At 48.0% G+C, this 25444-nt stretch overlaps 2 protein-coding genes across 16 annotated transcripts in view; both read right to left on the reverse strand.

The window, feature by feature from the left end:
* Window positions 1-8617, reverse strand: LOC110260093 (zinc finger protein 75A-like). The gene is made up of 6 exons (XM_021088112.1): window positions 8340-8617; window positions 6972-7167; window positions 5567-5658; window positions 5166-5292; window positions 2562-2672; window positions 1-1934 (listed from the first exon to the last, which is right to left on the reverse strand). Exons 2-6 carry the CDS (start codon window positions 7135-7137, stop codon window positions 1336-1338), a joined length of 1095 nt encoding a protein of 364 aa, XP_020943771.1. The 5' UTR covers window positions 7138-7167; window positions 8340-8617; the 3' UTR covers window positions 1-1335.
* LOC100517149 (zinc finger protein 75A) overlaps window positions 5245-25444 on the reverse strand; it is a 25681-nt gene continuing 5481 nt past the window's right edge. For 4 of the 15 annotated variants that reach the window (XM_013995730.2, XM_005662211.3, XM_005662212.3 and 1 more), the window contains 5 exons: window positions 25213-25339; window positions 23519-23610; window positions 23127-23253; window positions 21222-21332; window positions 19148-20765 (listed from right to left, as the gene is read on the reverse strand). In XM_013995730.2, coding sequence (XP_013851184.1) covers window positions 20083-20765; window positions 21222-21332; window positions 23127-23253; window positions 23519-23610; window positions 25213-25339 — 1140 coding nt within the window. In that variant the 3' untranslated portion in view covers window positions 19148-20082. Of the gene's footprint in view, window positions 5293-19147; window positions 20766-21221; window positions 21333-21740; window positions 21866-23126; window positions 23254-23518; window positions 23611-25212; window positions 25340-25444 lie in introns of those variants that run through there. The other 11 variants (XM_013995731.2, XM_021088102.1, XR_002342927.1 and 8 more) reach the window with 11 other exon arrangements.

The raw sequence follows: 25444 nt of genomic DNA on the forward strand, positions 1-25444 counted from the left end.
TGATTTTGAATTCCCATTAATTTCCACTGAGGTCTCAGAAAAGTGCTCACTTTTATGGCTGAATTGTCATATTGGCATTTTGAGGTAAGTAGTCTAGTTTGTTTGACTGCAAAAATTCTTCTTCACATGTAATATACACCCCAAGTCTAAAAATTCTAACCCATGTGCACATTAGAGGCCACTCCTTCTTTGAAACACCACCACTGAGGCATAAGATAGTGCATTGTAAGTGCACCTGGCAGTCTCCACCGTGAAGTAAACAGGATTTCATCACAGTTAAACTTGTGCTAATAGGATTCAAGAAGTACAGTCACTAAAATATTCAAAAAGCTCAAATGATGTCAAATTTGGGACTACTGTCCAAGGACAAAACAGAATTAGAAATTGCAATTTGCTTTTGAAAAACTTTATATTATAGAATTCATTTCTGCCCCACGAGACCAGTAAAAGTGGTAAGCTGGCTACCTGGTATTAATTAAAGATACATTATTACTGCTTTTTTGCTGTGCAAGACCATGCTGCAAATGTTCCCATCACATGCAGTTAAGAGAGGCTGGGGAGATCAATGCAAATCAAGTGTTTACCTCTGTGACCAAGGAAGACATAAGGATTTATGACTGCATCCACCAAAAAAAAAAAAAAAACCAAAAACAAAAACAAAAACAAAAACAGTAGTTCCCGTTGTGGCTCAGTGGTTAGCGAATCTGACTAGGAACCATGAGGTTGCAGGTTTGATCCCTGGCCTTGCTCAGTGGGTTGAGGATCTGGCATTGCCGTGAGCTGTGGTGTAGGTCGCAGATGTGGTATGGATCTGGCATTGCTGGGGCTGTGGCATCGGACGGCAGCTACAGCTCCGATTAGACCCTGGCCTGGGAACCTCCATATGCCACGGGTATGGCCCTAGAAAAGCCAAAAAGCCAAAAAGCCAAAAAAAAAAAAAAAAAAGACTGCATCCACCCAAAGCAGATTTTGCTACATTGCCAGGTATGATCTTCAAACAGCTTTTTCCCTACTCAGAACATTCTTAGAATATATATTTTTTTAAACTAAAGGGAATTCCCTGAAAGCTTTAAGTAGAAACATGAAGTAGTATAACTACTAACCTTTCCCCGCCACAGTCAACCCTGATTCTTTTTTGTGAAACATGCTTCTATCACCAAATTTCCCACTGGTGTAAATTCTTCATGCTTTGTAACTTTGTGTTTTTCATAACTTTAGTGTCAACTGTTTCATTATCTATTCAGTCTCAGGCCACTGGTCATGCGTCCTTCACTGCTGTCAAAGTTTCTGCCATCGAAGAAGTCCTGAGAACACAATGAAGCTCCTCCTGCAGGGCTACAGGTGGGTCCTCCGGTGTTTAATAAGGTGCGAATTCTGACTAAATTTCTTCCCACATTCGTGACATGTAAAGGGCTTCTCTCCAGTGTGAGTTCTCTGGTGTGTGTGGAGATGTGAATTTTGACTGAAGCTTTTCCCACACCATGAGCACTTATATGGTTTTATTCCTTGGTGTGTTGTTAGGTGCTTATTAAGATCTGACCTCCACCTAAACCTCTTATCACACTGCTGACATTTATACGGTTTTTCTTCGGTGTGAATTCTTTGGTGTTTAATAAGGTCAGAGCTAACTCTGAAGCTTTTCCCACATTCCTGGCATTTAAAAGGCTTCTCCCCTGCACGTTCCTTCTTGTGAAGCTCCATAAGTTTCAGCAGCTCTTCTTCCCACCAGTTTGAGAGATTCTTTCCTTCCTTCACTGGAAAATCTTGGTGCCATTTCCCCAACCTATGTACATCACCATGAGTTTCTCTGCCCGCTGTTTTCTGGGGAACATCTGCTCTAGCTTTTTTTGATACTGCATTTCCTGGTGCTTGTATTTCTAAGTCAGAAAGATACATAGCTTGATGATCTTCAGGGTCATTTTTCAGCATTATCTCTGTTGGGATAAACATAAGAAACAGCTAAATATATGTCAAAGAAACAAAACCACACGTGCAGGGGGAAAAAAAAAGGGCAATATTCACTGATTTAAAAAACAATAGGGGAGCACTGCCTTGAGCTATGGTGTAGGTTGCAGACATGGCTCAGATCCCACATTGCTGTGGCGGTGGTATAGGCCGGCAGCTATAGCTCCAATTTGACACCTAGCCTGGGAACTTCCATATGCTCTAAAAAGCAAAAAAAAACAAAAACAAAAACAATAGGGGAGTTCCTGTCACGGCTCAGCGGAAACAAATCTGACTAGAAACCATGAGGTTGCAGGTTCGATCCCTGGCCTCACTCAGTGGGTTAAGGATCCAGGGTTGCCATGAGCTGTGGTGTAGATCACAGATGTGGCTCAGATCTGGCCTTGCTGTGGCTGTGGCTTTCGCCAGCAGCAACAGCTCTGATTAGACCCTTAACCTGGGAACCTCCATATGCCACAGTTGCGGCCCTATAAAGACAAAAGACTAAAAACAACAACAACAATAGGGAAAGAGAATCTTAAAATGTTAGCCTTTTGGAAAGGTTCGTACCAAGGAAAATTTCTCCTCTTTCGGCACTCCTCTTACGGTATACTTACCTGGAAGCACATCTCTGCTATCGTCCTTGAACTGTGGGGACCCTTGAATCCACGGCACTTCCTCACGCTCTAAGCAGGAGATCACTTTAGGTTTGGGGAACACAAACAATGCTGTGAAATAAAAAACTGAGGTCAAGGATTGGAACTAAACAGAGTTAATTAACTCCAGACTACTTCAAGAAGAGCAAAGGACACTTTAACAAGTCTGCTACTGTGAATGATTAAATGGACACTTTCATACCCACTATTAAGTTTCCATTACACTGCATTTGTGAGCAGACATGCAAAGAAGAGACTGAGAAATACACCTAAGCTGGACAAATGAAAAGGATAGAGTATGGGAATCCAGTGCAACTTCCCCATCGCCTGCTACCAAGAATCCCCTCTATGCTACTAAGTGCAACCAAATCCCAGAGGCAGCAGAAAGTACACGCTGCTCCTTCTAGGTCTCTAGGAGGACTCGTACTGGCCAAGACCAGATCTAGGGGGGCCAATGTGAAGGTCAGTGGGTTGGGCCTCACATGCGCAAGTGAATCCTGTTGTATTACAGCAATTTTGAGTTTGGCTTTCAGTTGAGCTCTCAGGCACCAGACACTGGACTAGGAGGGATTTCTACCACTCCCATAGCTCACTGGTTCACATTCAGCTGGAAGACACAGACCAGAATTGCTTTGTGGACTTTCTCTAAGTCATATTGCCAAGGATGGAAATAGTCACCACTCGGTCATTCAATAAATCTGCACTGAGAGGCTACTGGGTGCATGGCTCTCTCGATGTGCTAGGGATACAGTGGTGAACAAGCCAAGTCCCCTGATCTAGGGGGGCCAATGTGAAGGTCAGTGTGTTGGGAGTTTATCTTCTGGTGCAGAGTGAGAGAACCAAAGGTCAGTGGGTTGGGAGCTTATCTTCTGGTGCAGAGTGAGAGAACCAAACATCAATCAACAACAAACAAAATGTCAGGAAGTGATCGATGGTTTGAAGACAACTAAAGCAGGGCCAGAGAGCATTTAAGATTCTGCTTGTGTGAGGCTATTTTAGATAAGGCTGTGTGAAAAGCCTCTTTGAGAAGTGATATTTGAGCGGGACTCTAATGTGAGGACTTGGCCATGTGGCAGAAATGTGTGAGGCATGGGGAGGGGGAAAGAAGACATGTGTGTATCGAGTTTATGAAACAGCAAGATGACCAGTGTGAATAAAGGGGACAGAGCAAGGGCACGAGTGGCAGGAGACACCTGCAGGGAGATGAGGAGGGGCCAGATCTGAGGGTCCTGGGAGCCTTGGGAAGGAATTTGGATTTTTACCTTGAACGTGATGAGAAGTCATCACAAGGTTTGGGGGTTTTTTTGTTTTTGTTTGTCTTTTTGTCTTTTTAGGGCTGCACCCGCAGCATATGGAGGTTCCCAGGCTAGGGGTCTAATCAAAACTGCACCTGCCTGCCTACGCCACAGCCACAACAACTTGGGATCCAAGCTACATCTTAGACCTACACTGCAGCTCATGGCAACGCCGGATCCTTAACCCACTGAGCAAGGCCACAGATCAAACCTGGGTCTTCATGGATGCTAGTCAGGTTCGCTAACAGCTGAGCCACAACGGGAACTCCTCATAAGATTTTGAAGCAGGAAAATGTCGTGATCTGATCAGGTTTTTGTTTTGTTGTTTTTTTCTGCCCACACCCAAGGCATGCGGAAGTTCCTGGGCCAGGAAGTGAACTCATGCCACAACAGTAAACTGAGACACTTCAGTGACAACACAGGATCTTTAACCCACTGCGCCAGAAGAGAACTCCTGATCGAGTTTTTAAAACAGTCTGGCTGCTGTGTGAAAAGCAGACTGCAGGAGGGCAGCAGTGTTAACAACGGTGCCAGGTAGAAAATACCAAGGTGGACCTTGATAGAGGCAGCGCTGCTTTGCAGCATGATGCTAAAGTACAGGAAGCTGAGACGTGGTAGGACTCAGGCTACACAGTGAAGGTGCAGCCAAGAGGACTAGTGCTGGGTTAGAAGTGGGGAGTACAGGAGTTCCCGTCGTGGTGCAGTGGTTAACGAATCCGACTAGGAACCATGAAGTTGCGGGTTGGATCCCTGGCCTTGGTCAGTGGGTTAAGGATCCGGCATTGCCGTGAGCTGTGGTGTAGGTCGCAGATGAGGCTCGGATCCCATGTTGCTGTGGCTCTGGTGTAGGCCAGCGGCTACAGCTCCAATTCGACCCCTAGCTGGGAACCTCCATATGCTGCGGGAGCGGCCCTAGAACAGGCAAAAAGACAAAAAAAAAAAAAAAAAAAAAAAAGAAGTGGGGAGTACAGTAAAGGATGATCCAGATTTTCTGGCCTGAAACAGTATGTGAACAGTGGTGCCCTTTCAGAAAATTGGGAAGAGAAGAGCAAAGCAGATTAGAGGAAGGGAAAAAAAACCTTGAGATTAAGGAAGGAGCATGTACACTTTGTAAAAAGTCCCAGGTACCCTGGATACATCTTTTCCATGCTAAACCAACTATTTCAGAACTAATGAGCTACTGGAACAGACTCTCTCACACAGGTAAGAGTAAGCCAGGAACATGACACATCACTCGACTCCCATGCAAAGGGAAGGGGAGAATCTTTACCTAGAGAGATGACAGTCTCATAGTTTTCATGCATTACATCATTGTAGAGGGCCTTCTGAGTGGGATCTAGTAGCTCCCATTCCTCCTGGGAAAAATATATGGCTACTTCTTCAAATGTCAACAAGCTCTAAAGAAGAGAACAGGCATTAGCTCAGTACTTGCCACTTCAAAGGCAGCCCGACCATCTGGCCCATAAATTATGTGTTAGACCAGTACTGAAGCATATTGTTTTTCGAAAGTGAGGAGGGAGATAAGAACAAGGCAATGGAACAGCAACAGGCTGGGAGGTGCCCCGTTTCCCAAGAAGATCATGTGGTTTTAACATAGCTCTGGGCACCTACTGGGCAGTGTGGGTCACAGGCAGCACGGAAACACAGTCCTAAGCTGGAAGCACAGCTCACCTGGGCCTCAGGCAAGATGAGCTCAGGTGTCACTGTCCAGTCTTTGGTGTTTGACACTACAGGAAAGGCTAGATTCTGGTGAGCAGGCACAGCTGTGGGTGAGAGAGCCAGACACAATGTCTCACCTCTGCCTCTGAACTTACAAGACACTTTTTTTTTCTTTTTTTGCTTCTTAGGGCCGCACCAGCAGCATACGGAGGTTTCCAGGCTAGGGGTCTAATCAGAGCTACAGCTGCCGGCCACAGCCACAGCCACAGCCACAGCCACGCAGAATCCTTAACCCACTGAGCACAGCCAGGATCGAACATGCAACCTCATGATCCCTAGTCAGATTTGCTTCCAGTGAGCCACAACAGGAAATCTGCTGAGACTCATTTCTAAAGTATAGAAGATCCTGGAATTCCCACTGTGGCACAGTGGAAACGAATCTGACTAGGAGCCATTAGGTTTCAGGTTCTATCCCTGGCCTCACTCAGTGGGTTAGGAATCTGGCGTTGCCGTGAGCTGTGGTGTACGTCACAGACATGTCTTGGATCCTGCGTTGCTATAGCTGCGGTGTAGGCCGGCAGCTGTAGCTCTGATTAGACCCCTGGGAACCTCCATATGCCTCAAGGATGGCCCTAAAAAGCAAAAAAATAAAAATATATAACAAATTAAAATAGAAGATCCCGATTCCTTCAATATCAGTGGGACACCTTTAGAGTCTGGTGCCTAACTAAGGCCCTCTCATTGTAAATAAAAATCAAGTACCCAACAGCCTCTAAAACAGGTTCCCTAGTTTTCATGAGCAAAACTGCTAAAAGGAAAAACACTTTATTTTCCTCTCATGATATAAACTGAAAATAAAATATTCATGGATTCCCGAATACAGTAAGAGATGTAGTGTTTTGTTTTGGTTTTTTTAGCATTCTTAATTTTTTTCCTGGTACACAGTTCTATTTCATTCTGCCACTGACAAGCCATTTCTGATTGCAATTCCTACTATGTTTTACTATGAGCATGAAGTAGGCATGACCCTCTCTAAATTCTGTGAAAAACTGAGTTCCTAAGGTTATCTTGCGATGCAGCAGGTTAAGGATCCATTACTGTCACCAGAATGGCTTGGGTCGCCGCTGTGGTGCATTCCCTGGCCTGGGAACTTCTGTAACCTATCAGCACGCCCCCCCAAAAAAAGAAAAAACCTGAGTTCTTGCTGTTCTTATGAGGTTTTTCGGCTTGGAGATTTTTGTACCTTCAGTCAACCCCCACACCTTGTCTATTCTACCACCACGTGGGAGGCATCCTAATGGCTAATGGGGCTACATTTGTAGATCCACATGGCAGGCCAAAAACTGCTCATGACATCCTGCTTTAACAAATTCCTGCCGCAGACCCAGGAGAAGGAAAAGGACAGGACGCTGCTTACCACTCTCACACACGGGCTCCGTCTCTGTGGGCCTGCTCCCGCTCAGCGGTTCCTGTAGGCCCTGCTGTACACCCCCAAATTCTTCCTCCGGGGACATTCCCACTGGCTGGGACTCTGCTGGCTTCGGCCTGAAGCCCGAGGCCTCTGCTGTTTCTCCCAAGAGCATGGCCGCCTCTGCCAGCTCATGGACTGCAACCTAGAAATAAGTCCCGCTCTCATCAGCCCCGGAACGTACCCTGGGCGTGGGGACGGGGGCGAGAGGGAGGAAAAAGCACACAGTCCAGACCGTGGGAAGCGGAAGACACTCAAGGGAGTAACAAAAAGACACAGAGATCCCGGGCCGCCCGTTTCCCACAAAGACCTACCCGCAGCGTCCAGCAAACTGGGCTAAGAGGAACCAAGCTGGGCCCACGCCAGCCCTCCCTGGCAGCACCCCCACCCCCTGCACACAGCCCACCTCAGACCACAGGCTGCCTTCACACACTTTCTCTCTCAACTCGGATCCTGGTCTTGTTTCCTGTTTCCTCAAAGGATGACACACATGCATTTACGCCTTGTCCTGTCAACCAGCTTCTCCACGTGGCCAGGGAAGGGGCTCCCACAAAGTGGGGAGGAAGCGGAGGACAAGGGGGGATCAAACCTCCCCCACATGATGCTGACACAAAACCCGTCCCCCGCCCCGCACGGGCATTCGCATTCGCCGCAGGCCTGAGGCCAGTGGGCGTGCTGCCATCTGCCCAAGGGCACGCCCTGCAACCTTCAGAGCAGAGCCCGGGATCCACCATGGACGCAGGGCACGGGGGACGCCATCCCTCGGGGCCTTTCTCCTCTCAGCTGCTCTGCTGGGCTCCAGATCTTCCCATTTACGAGTCTGTCTGCATTCCGCTTTCTCACTTCCTCACCGCTTTCTCACTTCCTCACCGGCTCGGTCTGGCCCTGGCCCTGGTGGTCGGTTTCTCCTTCTCTTTACCGTCCTCACTCTCCTTTGGTCTCTAAGGGGCCCTCCTTTCTCGGCTCTGCCCCCTTCTCGCCCCTCCTTGGTGCCTTCTGTCTGTTTCTGAGAACCCGAGGCCCACCTCCTCCTTGACCAAGTCAGGCCAGGGGCGTTACCCTCCACACACCCTCGCTGCCAAGAGAACAAAAGGCCACTCCTCCCCGAAGGCCTGGGGAGTCTCTGCCAGGATCTCTGAAACCTGGGGACTGACGGTGGCTGCGGGGCTGTGCTTTCAGCTCCTGCTGTAGCTGCTTTACCTGAAGGAACAACACAAAGGCCACCTAGCTCATCTTCTTTCTCAATTAACGGCCCCAGGCCCCACATACCCTCCTTCACCTCATCTCATGGTACACATCAGGAACCTTTCTTCTCACCCCATTCTGCCTTTGACTAGAGTCCCCCTGCAAGCGTTCCACCAGGACCACAGCCTCCTCGATGCTCTGTAGATGGTGCTTCTTTATCCAGGTGTCTCAGCCACAGAGGGCATAATTCCTGAAGCTGGTCACTAACATCGAAGGTCCAGCTGCTTCATCACAAAAGAAGCTCCCGAGGTGCTGGTAAGACTGGCTGGCTGTGGGGCCTATTTCCTATGCTGACTGGAGCTCGCTGTCACAGGTCCCCTGTTCTCCCACAGAGCCCTGATCTAAAGATCCCAGTACTTACCCAGTTTCAGATCTACAGTCATCATTCTTTTCTAGGAATGACTATGCTCCTGAGTTGGAGGCCGCAACAGCACAACTCTTGACAACGGAGAGCCAGTTGGGTCTGGAACAAAATCAATTAAAGGGTCTTCTTTCTAAAGTCATTAAGGTTAGAAGAAAGTACATGTCAATAGAAAAATCAACATGAAGAGTTCCTGCTGTGGCTCACCAAGTTAAGAATCCAACATGGCCTCCATGAGGATGCAGGTTTGATGCCTGACCTTACTCAGTGGCTTAAGGAGCCAGTGTTACCACAGTCTAATGCACAGGTCACAGGTGCGGCTCAGGTCAGGTGTTGCTGGGGTGCAGTCTGGCAGCTGCAGTTCCAATTTCTTTTATTCTTTTTTTGTCTTTTCGTCTTTTCTAGGGTCGCACTTCCGGCATATGGAGGTTCCAAGGCTAGGGGTCTAATCGGAACTGTAGCAGCCAGCCTACACCTCAGCCACAGCAGCACTGATCCCTAACCCACTGAGTGAGGCCAGGGATCGAACCTGCAACCTCATGGTTCCTGGTCGGATTCGTTAACCACTGCGCCACGATGGGAACTTCATGTAGCTCCAATTTCACCCCTAGCCTGGGAACTTCCATATGCCAGAGATGCAGCCGTAAAAAATAAAAAGAGAAAAAAGAAAAAGTCTCATGAACTTTACTATTTATCATGAGAGAAAAGTGAACTTTAAAAATCAACTTCCAGGAGTTCCTGTCTTGGCTCAGCAGTAGTAACAAACCTGACTAGTATCCATGAGGACTTGGGTTTGATCCCTGGCCCTGCTCTGTGAGTTAAGGATCAGGGTGTTGTCGTGACAAAGGCTGCAGACAAGGCTGGGACCCTGCGTTCCTGTGGTGTAGGCCAATAGCTGCAGCTTTGATTTGACCCCTAGCTTCAGAGCTTCCATATGCCACAGGAACTGCCCTTAAACAAAACAAAACAAAAAAAACCAACTTCCAGTCCCTTGTTTCTCTCCTTTTCCTTCCATTATTCAACTAAATACAGCATAACCAATAAATACTTCGCCTTTCAAAAAAATATTCAGAAAAGGTTTATGGGTGAGAAAATTAGTACCCAGTGGCTCCAAGGAGTGTGGGGTATTATCCAAAGTTTTAACTGATGCACTTCCTATCTGATCCTCTCCAAGTCAAGGAAAGGTTAGGAGATTCATCTGAGTTTCTCATAAATTACAACATGTTGCCCTAGTCCTCTGCGTTTAACGGAGGCCCGGGGTACAATGTCCATGACCATTCACCCTCTTGAGAAGATGGAAGCCTTCATTTCCTGGAACATTTCAGGTGCTCCTGTCTATCATACAGTGAAATCAGAGTGGAAGGACAGTAATTAGGACTCATTGGTCCTTTTTCTTCTCAAAAAGCATCTCCCAATTAAGTAACTAGATGGTCAACACTCATCTTGGCCCCTCCTTACAAAACACATTAAGAGCTGAGCAGAAAACTTATATTTGTATTCTAAATTTCTTTTTAATTGACCGAGAATAAATTACAGCTGATAACTCTTCACAAAATGTTTATCCAAATATCAAGTGGCAACAAGAGGAGCGAGTATGAATCGGTCGTGATTACATTCCTTCAAAAGGCATTGAGACCGCGGATCGAGACGGATTCACAAACGTCTGGCTCCTCGCTGCCCACCCGGCTCGGGAGGCGCGGGGACAATTCCCACGCTCCCGCACCAGCAGAAGCCCATCTCTCCGAGGCTGGACTGCCCAGTCCTCCCGCGGCACCGTCAGGCAGCAGAACAAACGCCGGCAGAGGCGGCAACGTGGTCCCTACCGCCCGGGCCGGGACCGCCACGGCGCGCCCGGGAGCACGGCGCCCGCGGGCGTGTCTGTGCGGGGTCCCACCGCGCGCGGCCCTGGGCGCCAAACGCGCCAAGGGAGGAAAGAGCCGCCTCCGGAGCCTGACGGCGGACTTCGCCCGACACGGCCCGGCCGCCCGCAAGCGCCCCCGGCGTCGAAGGGGAAGCCGCTTCTCGGTTACCTCGGACGGCCTGGCTTCGCGGAGGCCGCTCTCTCTTTTTCGGGCTCCGCCGCAAAATGCCGACCTTCCGGCCACTGTCGTAAGGACAGTTCTCCGCCCGGCGCCCCTCAGAGGCCGCCGAGCTTAGTCCGAGGGCTCGGGGGGCGGGGCAGGCCCGGCACCACTAGGCAGCCTAGGCCGGACCCGCCAGCTCCAAGCTGCTCAGGGACCGTGGCGGCAGCCCTTTCGCCACACATCTGAACCGGAAGGAGAACTTACGCACTTCCGGGGAGTGGCACCGCACAGCCTTCCGCCTCCTAGAGGCCGCGAACAAGGCGCAGGAAAAGGTAGATGCTGCAGCGTCTCCAGACCTGCGGAGCCACCGGGCTGTGAGCTGGATCCGCCGTCCCGGGTCCTTGGTTCCCGCGTCTTTGCGGGTGGACGGTGCGTGGGAACCGGGAGCCGCGTCTGGTGAGCGGCCCCGCCCCCAACTGTCCTCGCGCGAGTTCTCCCAGCTTCCTTCCATACCGAGTGTTGACCTAAAACAGTAAAACAGCCAGTTATTTTATAGCAAAGTGAGTTTTTTCGGGAATAAAGCGTTGCAATTTGGAGTATGCAAACTTTAGCAACCATAAGCAAGGATGAAGAACAAAGAAGAAAAACGGACCTGGAGAGTTGTAAGGGCCTATTAGAGGAAAACAATTTCAGAGTGTAGTTGCGTTTATTGTCTGAATTTTCAGTCTCTCATTGGCTGGGTTATTACTAGGCCAGGAGAAATTATTCCACCTGTTGGACAGTAAAGGAGTAACTTTCTGCCCTGTAGGCACTGCCAAATTATCTTCCTATTGCTAATGCAATTTATGTCTACTGGTCGGTCTTGAGGTCACCCCCTTTGAGCCCCAGATACCATTTTATTTTACTTTTTAAATTTTTTTTTTTTTTGAATTTTTGCCTTTTCTAGGGCCGCTTCCACGGCATATGGAGGTTCCCAGGCTAGGGGTTGGATCGGAGCTGTAGCCACCATGCTACACCAGGGCCACAGCAACGCGGGATCCGAGCCGCGTCTGCGACCTACACCACGGCTCACGGCAACGCCGGATCCTTAACTCGCTGAGCAAGGCCAGGGATCGAACCCGCAACCTCATGCTTCCTAGTCGGATTCATTAACCACTTCGCCACGATGGGAACTCCTACTTTTTTAATTTTTTAGGCCAGGCCTGTATCATGCTGAAGTCCTTGTGCCAAGGATTGAACCCTGACCACAGCAGCGACAAAAGCAGATCCTTAACTTGCTGTACCATGAGGGAACTCCTGGTTCCACTTTAATGGGATTACAGTTTATAATTTTCACAAAAGCTGTGCTGTCCTAGGCAAAATCAACAGGCCCTGAGGGGTTTGTACCTATTTCCTGGCCATGTATGCTCACAACGATTCTGTGTTTTTTTTGTTTTTGTTTTTAGGGCCACACCCATGGCACATGGAGGGTCCCAAGCTACGGGTCGAATTGGAGCTGTAGACACTAGCCTATGCCACAGCCACAGCAATGCCAGATCCATAACCCACTGAGTGAGGCCAGGGATTGAACCGGCGTCCTCATGGATACTAGTCAGATTCGTTTCCGCTGAGCTACTATGAGAACTCCTGTTTTTCCTTTTAATCAAGGTTTTAACCTGTGAAATAAGTCCCATTTACAATTCTCCTCCACAGAGTAATCGAGTCACATAATTCACTACTGGCAGGTCCTCCAGTGGAATTTTGGTCCCCTTTATTCTATCTTCTGCTGTTCCACCACAGCATGCTTCCTAGAAGATGGGATCTTTCTTTTCATCTTGTAAGGCCTACAACGTCTGGCTGAATCGCCTGGGTAAGACAGGCATTCCTTAAATATTTACTAAATCAGAGTTAGAAGAATCTGAGTATTTGGGGTTGTTGGTGTTCTCCCAGTTGTCACTGTTTTAATAATGTCAGCCTGAAGAAGTCAAGGGATTAAGTCTACTATGTGTAGCCGGCATTGCATACTTCATAGGACAATAGCTTTGATTCAAGGAATCTGGCAAGGAGTTCCTATTGTGACTCAGTGGGTTAAGAATCTGACAAGTGGAGTTCCCATCGTACCGAAGAGGAAACGAATCTGGCTAGGAACCATGAGGTTTCAGGTTTGATCCCTGGCCTCGCTCACTGGGTTAAGGATCCAGTGTTACTGTGAGTTGTGGTGCAGGTCACAGACGTGGCTTGGATCCGTGCTGCTGTGGCTCTGGCGTAGGCCAGCATCTCTAGCTCCGATTAGACCCCTAGCCTGGGAACCTCCATATGCCGCAGGAGCGGCCCAAGAAATAGCAACAACAACAACAACAAAAAGACAAAAGACAAAAAAAAAAAAAAAAAAGACAAAAAACACCATGATGGACTTGCCCATGAAATCCATAGTACAGATTTTACTAAAAGTAATTGATATTACTGATAACAAAGGAAATAAAATTATAAAGCAGCCAAAAAAACAAAAAACAAAAAAAAACAAACCAGCATCTGAGATAGGATGATCCAGAGGAAGCAGAAAGGAACAAGCTTCTGGGGAGCAAGTCCAGCGAAGTCTTGGAAGCTCTGACCAAGGAAGAGGCTGGGCAGGTCGAGTTGTCCAGGGGAGCGAGGCCAGAGCCCCCGCCCCGGGAGGACGAGTCATGGAGGCTTCTTCCGGGGAGAAGGCCCGCACCCCGCGCCCTCCCCTGCCGTGGGGGACACCGCGCCCAGAGCTCTCCTGCTCACCACCAGCCAGGCCCCGACCGGGAAAAGCTTCCACATGTCGCGAACCCACGGAGCCTTCAGCCGAGGTTCGCGTCTGGTCTGAGGCCTGAGAGACGCCTCGCAAGGGCCGTGAGTGTGGGAACGGCTTCCGCGAGCACGGCCGCCTCACGGCCCCCTGAGGACCCACATAGGGCAGAGACCCCGCCAGGGCGGGGTCGTGGGAGAAGCTTCGGCCCGCGCTCCAGCCTCGCCGTCCACCAGATCAACGATTCGGGGGAGAAGCCTCATCAGTGCACCGCGGAGGGAAGCGATCCTACGGCTCCCTGTGCAGAGCTCCCCGGCCGGCCCGGCTCCCTCGAGTGTGGGCAGCGTGGGAAAAGCTTCAACAACGCTCCACTCGAGTGCCCACCAGAACCCCCCACCCCCGGGTAGAGGCCTTGCCAGTGCCCTCAGTGTGGGAGAAGCTTCCTTAAGATCTCTGCCCTGGAGTTCCCGTCATGGCGCAGTGGTTAACGAATCCGACTAGGAGCCATGAGGTTTCGGTTCGATCCCTGCCCGTGCTCAGTGGGTTAACGATCCAGCGTTGCCGTAAGCTGTGGTGTAGGTCGCAGATGCTGCTGGGATCCCCGTTGCTGTGGCTCTGGTGTAGGCTGGCAGCTACAGCTACGATTAGACCCCTAGCCTGGGAACCTCCATGTGCCGTGGGAGTGGCCCAAGAAATGGCAAAGAGACAAAAAAAAATAAAATAAATAAAATAAAAAGCACGCGGCCCAAGAAATGGCAAAGAGACAAAGAAAATAAAATAAATAAAATAAAAAGCACGCGGGAGTATGGGTTCTCCTGATCACAGTATCTAGGCACGGGAACTGAGGCCCCAACTTCCTCATGTTTAATGGCGATGCCTATCCCACCACCCAAGAGGCTGTGTGGTGTGGGAGAAAGGTACTTAACTTGTTCTACTAAGTCATCTATTTTCTAAGGTTCCTATAGTTGCAAAATGTTTAAGTAGCACAGTTTCACAAAACAGTATCCCACATTGACAGAGATGCTGGGCATGACCATCCCATGCACCATCGGAGTCCTTCATGATTAAATAAAGCTGACAATCACTGAAGGCCTGGACAGCGAATCCCTGAACAATGCAGGGACTAGGGGTTCCCATCCTTCATGCCTTAGAAAATCCATGCATAATTGCATAGCCACTTAACCTACAGTATAGTTCCTTCTCATCCAGTGGTTCTTCCGTATTCACAGTTCCACACCTACAGATTCAACCAGCTATGGAGAGTGTAGTACTATGGGAGTCACCACTGGAAAAAAAACACAGGTTTAAGTGGACCAGGATTGACTTTGTAATTTTAAATATAAACACTCTAAGACCCTCTTTACTTATTTACTTATTTTGCTTTTTAGGGCCACACCCACGTCATATGGAGAGTCGCAGGCCAGGGGTCCAATGGGAGCCACAGAAATGACAGATCCAAGCCGTGCCTGCAACCTAAACCACAGCTCATGGCAATGCCAATCCCCAACCCACTGAGCGAGGCCAGGGATCGAACCCGAAACCTCATGGTTCCTAGTCGGATTCGTTAACCACTGAGCCACGAAGGGAACTTCCTCTAAGTCCCTCTTTATTTTTATTTTTTTGTCTTTTCTAGGGCCAATCCTGCGGCATATGGAGGTCCCCAGGCTAGAGGTCTAATCGGAGCTATAGCCACCAGCCTACGCCAGAGCCACAACATGGGATCCGAGCCACATCTGCGACCTACACCACAGCTCACGGCAACGCCGGATCCTTAACCCACTGAGCAAGGCCACAGACCGAATCCGCAACCTCATGGTTCCTAGTTGGATTCGTTAACCACTGAGCCACGCCGGGAACTCCATAAGTCCCTCTTTAATAAGACACTGACTTACCTAAAACACTATCCTCAGTTTTTGGGTATAGAGTAACTTTTTCACGAAATAGATCTAGGTGTCTAAGACATTTAGAGGTAGGTGTTCTGTTAATACCAATTTGCTACCAATCATGGACCAGATTTTTAAGGTTCCTTCCACATCCTTTTACAGGCCTCAGTGTTGGCAGAGTCCATGGGAAGAGAGGCATTCAGGTTCGCCTGCTGGCAAGGGATGGAGTGCAGACATGGTGGCAGTGAGTGCTGGGAAGAGAGGCGACCTGAGTGGAGCTGCTTTTCCTGGGGTACCCATGGGGTTCAGTCTTCCCATTCCAGGGTGAAGTTATGAGTTCCAGACTAGAACATTCATGTAGATAAAACGATAGCCTTAGCCATTCCAACAAATGACATAAGCATTCTCTGTGCTTTCCTTCTGCTCTCCTAGTAAAGAATGAGACCAAGGCTCATGGCCATCATGCACCTGTTTAAGCACTCAACACCCAAAGAAGGGACAACGCTGGGCCTGGGGCCTCTGAGTGACCAAAGCTAGTGTCCAGGTGGCTATGGCAAGTTTTGCTGTTTAACATATTAATTCTTTTATTTATTTTGTAACATGTCAGACTTGCATTCAACACTGATTATTCAAGTCTGTAGAAGATGGACAGAGCCTCTGCCCCTAACGCCTACATTCTAATGAGGGAGAAAAAACTTGAGTAAATAAGCCAAATAACTCTATCTTGTGACATGTGCTGTGAAGGGAGTAAGTAGAGTGTTCAAAGTGGTAAGAGCAGACATGACTGACTGGTACACGAGGGAAGGTGAACAGAAGACAGTGCGATTGTGCAAGCTTGGATTTCAAAATGTGGGAGCTCTGGAGACATCCAAGAGGAGAACATTTAGAAGCATCTCTTAAAGGATAACAATGGAAATACGGGCTGCTTCTGCTTCTTTTTTTTCCTGTCTTTTTGTCCTTTTTAGGGCTGCACATGCTGCATATGGAGGTTCCCAGGCTAGGGGTCCAATTGGAGCTGTAGCCACCGGCCTACACTGGAGCTACAGCAATGCCAGATCCGAGCTGTATCTGCGACCTACACCTCAGCCACAGCCACACTGGATCTTTAACCCACTGATCGAGGACAGGGATTGAACCTGCAACCTCATGGTTCCTAGTTGGATTTGTTTCCGCTGTGCCACAATGGGAACTACTGAGCTGCTCCTTTAAGGAGGATAAATAGCTTTGATGCAGGGTAATGCTTGCCATGTTTATGAGATGAAGGAAATTTTTCTTTTTTTAACCACCTTTAGCTAAGGAACTATGTTACTATGTTAGCTAAGGAACTAAGCTACTACCTTCTAAAAAATATTTTTCTGAACTATAAAATATTTGCCTTTTCTTGTTAATCAACTCTACTTGAACAGTGGAGTTCCCTCACATTTTATTTTCTTGCAAATGCTTTGCAATTTGTTTGTAGAGGTCAGTGACAAAAGTTGTACCAAATCATTACTTGAAGTCTACTGCAATCACATTAAGAATGGAAAAAATATCCTACCTTCTACCTAGCCCACTGAACAAGAGACATGTGTTTTGTGCATGTGGGTGAGTGGATCAGAGGGTGAAAAAGATAAAGAAAATGGAATAAGACCAGATAGAGCGAAAGATGGTTGCCTTGTTCACTGCAAGAACTGACCTCTCCAGGATTTTTCCTGAGTACACAATCACTCTTTATTTCTGATACCTACAGCCACGTAAGCTCCTAAGTGCTTCCATCACTGTTACATCAGCTCAGTGGAGCATCTATAAGAAGTAGATCTCTTCTAAGAACAAAGGCCTGGTGGAATTACCAAAAAAAAAAAAAAAAAAAAAAAAAAAATTTTCTGAGCTCTAGAATAGCCAGCCCTATTAAGACAGGCCAGGGAGTTCCTGTCATAGCTCAATGGAAATGAATCTGACTAGCATCCATGAGGAGAGAGGTTTGGTCCCTGGCCTCACATAGGGGCTTAAGAATCCAGTGTTGCTGTGAGCTGCGGTGTAGGCCGGCAGCTGCAGCTCCAATTCCACCCCTGGCCTGGGAACCTCAATATGCTGCAGGTGGTCCTAAGAGGACAAAACAAAAAACAAACAAACAAAAAAAAACAGGCCTCTCCAGAACAGAAGCCCTCCCCAATATGGGGGCTCAGCCAGCCCTGCAGCCTGTTCTGACCTGGTGGCTCCTCTCTCCATAAGTGCTTACATGACTGCGGCAAGAAAAGACAGCACCAGAGAGTCTGCACCAACAGAGAAATGCCTGAGCCAAGACCAGAGATTTCTGCTCACAACCCACTGCTCGAAACTATCTCATGACCCTGTCAAACGGCAAGGACCAAAAAGCATGGCCGCTCCCTTCTTACTGGCCATTAGGACACAAGGTCCGTGAGGACATGATTCTTTTTCTTTTTCTTTTGTCTTTTTTGCCATTTCTTAGGCTGCTCCCACAGCATATGGAGATTCCCAGGCTCGGGGTCGAGTCGGAGCTGTAGCCACCAGCCTACACCAGAGCCACAGCAACGCGGGATCCGAGCCACGTCTGCAACCTACACCACAGCTCACGGCAACGCCGGATCCTTAACCCACTGAGCAAGGCCAGGGATGGAACTGGATTCATTAACCCCTGAGCCATGACGGGAACTCCGAGGACGTGGTTCTGACGCCTTGTCCACGACTACACCCTTCGTTTAGAAGAGGACCTGGGCACATAACACTCATTCAATTCAATGAATGAATGCAGTGCCAGCGAGAAACCCACACGTCCACCTTGGGAGGAGAGCGAGCCCCAGGGCTGTAAGGCTGAGGGTGCTGGGCAAGAGCTCTGCAGACCAGAGCCTCAGAGCTGGCTGTGCTTAAGAAAGGACACGTGCTCTGGGTCCTCTCAGGGAAGACGACGACATCCGGCTGGAACACCAGACCAACAGCCCAGCTGGCTTACACCATAAACCTCCGAAGCCAAGCACCAAATCAACCAAGGGAATCACCGCCACCACTGCCCGGCTCCTGGAAGGAGCTGCAACAGCCACAGGAGCATCTGCTTCTTCACGGCAGTCAGGCCCCCAGCGTATCCCGGGGACCCGGGGAAAGGGAAGGAAATGCACACAGACTGAGGCTCTGCTGTTGGCCCGGCTGGCAGGTGCTTTTTCCTTCATCAGTCCCTCTCTCCCCACAAAGACCCTGAGTTGAGGGTTACCTCCAGTGCTTAGAGAGAACGGAGACTTAAGAGTGGTTCAGGAACCAACCCAGAAACACGGATGCTTTACAAGCTAGAAAGAGATACAACACAACGTCATCCGGCCTGGCTGTGCAGAGATCACACACAGGTCAGGCCTGCCTGACAAGCTAAGTGACAGCCACAGCCCTGCTGGCAACGGGGTCTTCACAAGCCTCCGTTATCTCTTCAAGCCCTAATGTCCCTATCTGTAAAGGGAAGACAGCATTTGACCCCATTCCCGATTATACCTGAAGCTCTCACAGGGACACATCTGAGTCACTGTCGCAGAGAAGAGGGTGTTACAAGACAACCCACAGCCTCCAGTCTATCGAATGGGTCAGCCAGGGCTACTGGTACATGCTAAGCTGGAGAACACATGGACAGGACGACCTTGCCTGCTTCATGGTGTAGAGTGTATGTCAACCAGGGTGGATGTGGCTTCGCCCGTCCTTGTCTGCTACTCAGCATCACTTCCCCAACCTCTCCTTTTGGGAACCTGGATTCCCAGGGTGCCACCCCCAGGGACCCACAGGATCCTGGTGCAGCAAACACTACAGGTCTCAGAACTCTGCCCATGGTCGTAATAACAAACAAAAGCCAAGTTAAAATGCAAACAGACAAAAACCTGAGAAGCTGATTTTGAATTCCCATTAATTTCCACTGAGGTCTCAGAAAAGTGCTCACTTTTATGGCTGTTTCATCCTATTGACACTGATACATAAGCTGTCTAGTTTCTCTCACTGCAGAAAATTCTTCTTTACATGGCTAACGATTCTAACCTGTGTCCATAAGAATCTCCTTCTTAGAGGTGTTCTTTTTCCACCCACCACCAGACGCAAAAAAGAGTGAATGTTTCAACTGGTAGACTCCCTGTAGAAGTAAATATGATTTCGTCACAGTAGAAAGTGTTAGCATTCAAGAGCTGAATTTGTTAAAAAGGTGAAGAACTCAAATCAAGTCCAAATTTGTGAACCGCATCCAATGATGAAAGTAAGAAAATCCAACTTGGTTCTTTGAAAATTTTTCACTAGAATTCATTTCTGTGTCGAGAGATTACTGAAATTATTTAACTTGGAAGACAATACTATGCAATTACGCATGTACATTATTGCTTTTTGTTTGTGAAGACCATGATACAAATGTTTCTATCATACATGTTTGAGCGAGGCTGGGGAGACCAATGCAAACCAACAATCTTTAACCTCTGTGACCAGAGAAGACCAATTCATGGCCACATCTACCTCTGGAAGCTGAATTTGTGACTCGGTCAAATATAATTCCTAAACAGCCTTTTTGTTTACTCAGAATGTTCTTAGAACACTTCTCTTGCTACAGAATTCGCTGAAAGTTTTCAGTAAAATCACCAAGTAGTGCAACTACTAACGCATCTCTTGCAGTGTCAACCTGGATCCCTTCTGTGAAACTTGTTTGTATCACCAAAGTTTCCTGATGAAAAACTACAATGTTGAAAAATTCTTCACACTTTATAATTTTGTATTTTTCGTAACTTTAGGGTCAAGCTCCACTTGGTGAATTTCTTCAGACTGAGGATCCTGAAAAAGCTCTCCTTTACTGGTGGAGTTTCTGGTGTCTAAGAAGGCTTGAGCGCCTGCTGAAATTTCTCCTGCACGTGCTACAGCTATAAGGCTGCTCACCCGTGTGGGTTCTCCGGTGTTTAATAAGATGCGAATTTTGACTGAATTTCTTCCCACATTCGTGACATGTAAAGGGCTTCTCTCCAGTGTGAGTTCTCTGGTGTGTGTGAAGATTGGTATTTTGACTGAAGCATTTCCCACACCATGAGCACTTATATGGTTTTATTCCTTGGTGTGTTGTTAGGTGCTTATTAAGATCTGAACTCCATCTAAACCTCTTATCACACTGCTGACATTTATACGGTTTTTCTTCGGTGTGAATTCTTTGGTGTTTAATAAGGTCAGAGCTAACTCTGAAGCTTTTCCCACATTCCTGGCATTTAAAAGCCTTCTCCCCTGCACGTTCCTTTTTGTGACGATCCATAAGTTTCAGCAGCTCTTGTTTCCAGGTTGAAAGTTTCTTTTTCTTCTTCACTGGAAAATCTCGGTTCCATTTCCCCACCCTGTGCATATCACCATGATTTTCTTTGGTCACTGTTTTCTGGGGAACTTTCAACTTGGCCTTTCTGGATGCTATCGCTACTGATGCTTGTATTTCTAAGTCAGAAAGACATACAGGCTGATGATTTTCAGTGTCCTTTTTGAGCTTTAGCCCTGCTGGAATAAACATAAGACACAGCTAACTATACAGCAGAGCAAGAAAGCCATGATGATGACGAAAAAACTGGTAGAACACAAATTTATAAGAAAACAGATAAGGAGTTCCCGTTGTGGCACAGTGGTTAACGAATCTGCCTAGGAACCATGAGGTTGCAGGTTCGATCCCTGCCCTTGCTCAGTGGGTTAAAGATCTGGCGTTGCCGTGAGCTGTGGTGTAGGTCGCAGACACAGCTCGGATCCTGCATTGCTGTGGCTCTGGCGTAGGCTGGCAGCTACAGCTCCGATTCGACCCCTAGCCTGGGAACCTCCATATGCCACAGGAGCGGCCCAAAGAAATGGCAAAAAGCCAAAAAAAAAAAAAAAAAAGAAAACAGATAAACAGAATGATAACTTTAAGCCCTTGGAAAGGTTCCTATCACGATGCATTTCCCTTCTTCCCCTTGGTGTACTTACCAGCAGGTAGCTCTTCAGAACTGTCCTTGAACTCCAGGGATCTTTGAACCCATGGCTCTTCACCTTGCTCTAGACAGGCGATCACATTAGGTTTGGGGAACACAAACAATGCTGTGAAATAAAAAACTGAGGTCAAGGACTGGTAATTTAACAATGATCCACTAATTCCGACTATTTCAGGAAGAGCAAAGGACACTTTAGCAGGCTGGAATGCAAAACGCTTAAATGGATAGACTCTTATCTGGTATCAGGCTTATACTACTATGTTTTTGTGGGGACATGCAAAGAAGAGACTGAGAAATACACCTAAGCTGGACAAATGAAAAGGATAGAGTATGGGAATCCAGTGCAACTTCCCCATCGCCTGCTACCAAGAATCCCCTCTATGCTACTAAGTGCAACCAAATCCCAGAGGCAGCAGAAAGTACACGCTGCTCCTTCTAGGTCTCTAGGAGGACTCGTACTGGCCAAGACCAGATCTAGGGGGGCCAATGTGAAGGTCAGTGGGTTGGGCCTCACATGCGCAAGTGAATCCTGTTGTATTACAGCAATTTTGAGTTTGGCTTTCAGTTGAGCTCTCAGGCACCAGACACTGGACTAGGAGGGATTTCTACCACTCCCATAGCTCACTGGTTCACATTCAGCTGGAAGACACAGACCAGAATTGCTTTGTGGACTTTCTCTAAGTCATATTGCCAAGGATGGAAATAGTCACCACTCGGTCATTCAATAAATCTGCACTGAGAGGCTACTGGGTGCATGGCTCTCTCGATGTGCTAGGGATACAGTGGTGAACAAGCCAAGTCCCCTGATCTAGGGGGGCCAATGTGAAGGTCAGTGTGTTGGGAGTTTATCTTCTGGTGCAGAGTGAGAGAACCAAAGGTCAGTGGGTTGGGAGCTTATCTTCTGGTGCAGAGTGAGAGAACCAAACATCAATCAACAACAAACAAAATGTCAGGAAGTGATCGATGGTTTGAAGACAACTAAAGCAGGGCCAGAGAGCATTTAAGATTCTGCTTGTGTGAGGCTATTTTAGATAAGGCTGTGTGAAAAGCCTCTTTGAGAAGTGATATTTGAGCGGGACTCTAATGTGAGGACTTGGCCATGTGGCAGAAATGTGTGAGGCATGGGGAGGGGGAAAGAAGACATGTGTGCATCGAGTTTATGAAACAGCAAGATGACCAGTGTGAATAAAGGGGACAGAGCAAGGGCACGAGTGGCAGGAGACACCTGCAGGGAGATGAGGAGGGGCCAGATCTGAGGGTCCTGGGAGCCTTGGGAAGGAATTTGGATTTTTACCTTGAACGTGATGAGAAGTCATCACAAGGTTTTAAAACAGGAAAATGTGATCTGATCAGACCTTTAAAAGACTCTGGCTGCCTTACAGAAAAAAACGCTGTGGGAGGGCAAGAGTCGTGGCAGCAAGTGCCACTTAGACGGTACTAAGGTGAACCTCGACAGAAATAACACTGGCTGAGAACAGGATGCTCTAAGGCCAAGATGCTGAGACATGTTCCGATTCAGGCTACTCTACTCAGTGAAGGTGGAGCCAGGAGTGATGTGTTAAACATAGTGAGGCTTTATGGCAAGATCAAGGCAAAGACTGACTCTCTGTTTCTTGCTCTGGGCAACAGTGTGAATTGAGATGCCTTTTACAGAGATGAGAAAGACGTTAAGGGCAAATCGGGGGGAAGGAAGAGATCACGAATTCTATATAGGCTGAAGAATGTGCACATGGAAAAAGCTCCCTGGTGACCTGGATACACTTTTTCCTTGCCCACACCATCTGGCTGAGAACCAATCAGCTACTAGAACAGAGCCTGTCTCAATGGGGTGTGTTCCCAGCATGTCAACAACATGACACATCACTCGACTCCCATGCAAAGGGAAGGGGAGGGTCTTTACCTACAGAGATGACAGTCTCATAGTTTTCGTGCATTACATCATTGTAGAGGGCCTTCTGAGTGGGATCCAGTAGCTCCCATTCCTCCTGGGAAAAATACATGGCCACTTCTTCAAATGTCAACAAGCTCTAAAGAAGAGAATGGGCTTCAGCTCAATACTTGCCACTTCAAAAGCAGCCCAACCTTCTGAGCCATGAACTGCATGGTAAGCCAGTCACTAAAGAACTAATAGCACATGAGGTTTTAAAAGTGAGAAGGCAGAAAGGAAGTAAGCAATGGTTCAGCAACTAGATGCCCAAAGTCCGGACCTATGCCTCTGAGCGCCTGCTGGAACGTGTGGGTCATGGGGCAGCAGGGAAAGGCAGCCCCAAAGAGCTGCAAAGCACAGCTCACCTGGGCCTCGGGCAAGACGAGCTCAGGTGCCACTGTCCAGTCTCTGCTGTTTGTCTGTTCAGGAAAGGCTAGGATCTGGTGAGCAGGCACTGCTGTGGGTGTAAGAGCCAAAGGAAATATCGCTCCCTTCTGTCTGTGAACATACTAGGCTCATTTCCAAAACAGAGAAGATCCTGACTGCTTCAGTAGAGATGGAACACCTTTACAAGTTTTACACGGTACCTAGAAATGGCTTTATCATTTTAAACAAGAATCAACCATCTACCAGCTTGTGAGGTTCCTTTGTTGATTCTCTTCGGTTTGTTTGTTTTTTGCTTTTTACGGCCATAGGTGCAGCCTATGTAAATTCCCAGGCTTGGGGCTAAATCAAAGCTGCCGGCCCATACCACCGCCACAGTAATGTGGGATCCGAGCTGCATCTGCAGCCTACACCACAGCTCACAGCAACAGTGGATCCTTAACCCACTGAACGAGGCTAGGTATCAAACCTGCATCCTCATGGATACTAGTCGGGTTCGTCACCTCTGAGCCACAATGGGAACTATGACTCTCTTCAGTTTTAATGAATAAAGTCAATAAAAGGAAATATTTTTCTTTTCCTTTCATGATGTGAATTCTTCTGAATAGGAAAAAAAAACTAGAGGTGTTAAAAAATGCAGTACTCAGAGTGCAGCATGCCAGGCAGAGGAAATGCAAAGTCTGAAATGAGTTTGGTGAGTTCAGAAAATAGCAAGAGGATAAGTGTGGCTAAAGAGAACTGTGACAGGCAGAGGTGGCAGGAGATGGAGGCAGGGAGGTGAGGAGGGGCCAGAACTTGGAAGGTACTGGGTGCCTCAGTAAGGAGCCTGGATTTCTTTTAAATGTGTGAAAAGACACAGAAAGGTTTTGATGCAAAGAAATGTCCTGCTATCATCAACTTTTTAAGAAAGTGGCTCTTGTATATGAAACGCACTATAGAAGGGCAGGAGTGGTGACAGGGGGTGTCAGGCAGAAAGTACTGAGGTGGACCTTGTTAGAGATGCCACTGACGTACCACAATGCTGGCCCAGGAAGCTGAGACTCGGTTAGACTTGGGCTACATAGTGAGAGTGGAGCCAAGAGGACCAGGGACGCATTAGTACTAGTGGGGTATGACGAGAAGGGTGTAGAGGGTGACCACAAGCACTCTGCCTAAAAAACTGCATGACTGGTGGATTCCACTGCGGAGATGCGACAGAGAAGGGAAGAGTAATGTGGAGGCCAAGAGGGAAGGAAGGACTGCGATTCAGGATAAGGAATGAGCATGTGCACTTGGAAAAGCTCCCTGGTGACCTGGATACACCTGCCTTTTTTTCTCTTAGGGCTGAACCTGTGGCATATGGCGGAGCTACAGTTGCAGGCCTGTGCCACAGCCACAGCAACACGGGCTCGAAACAGAGTCTGCAACCCATACCACTGTTCACAGCAATGCCCGATCCTTAACCCACTGAGCGAGGCCAGGGATCAAATCCACATCTTCATGGATACTAGTCAGGTTCGTTACCACTGAGCCACAAAGGGAACTTCCATGGATGAACTTTTTCCTGCCCACACCTTTGGGCTGAGAACCAATCAGTTACTAGAACAGAGTCTGTCTCGCAGGGGTGTGTTCTCAGCATGTCAACAACATGACACATCACTCGACTCCCATGCAAAGGGAAGGGGAGGGTCTTTACCTACAGAGATGACAGTCTCATAGTTTTCGTGCATTACATCATTGTAGAGGGCCTTCTGAGTGGGATCCAGTAGCTCCCATTCCTCCTGGGAAAAATATATGGCTACTTCTTCAAATGTCAACAAGCTCTAAAGAAGAGAATGGGCTTCAGCTCAATATTTGCCTCTACAGAGATAGCCCACCCCTCTGACTCATGAGCTGAATGGTAGGCTAGGTACTGAACAACTAAAAGC

Source organism: Sus scrofa, chromosome 3 (assembly GCF_000003025.6).
Source record: "Sus scrofa isolate TJ Tabasco breed Duroc chromosome 3, Sscrofa11.1, whole genome shotgun sequence".
NCBI lineage: Eukaryota > Metazoa > Chordata > Mammalia > Artiodactyla > Suidae > Sus > Sus scrofa.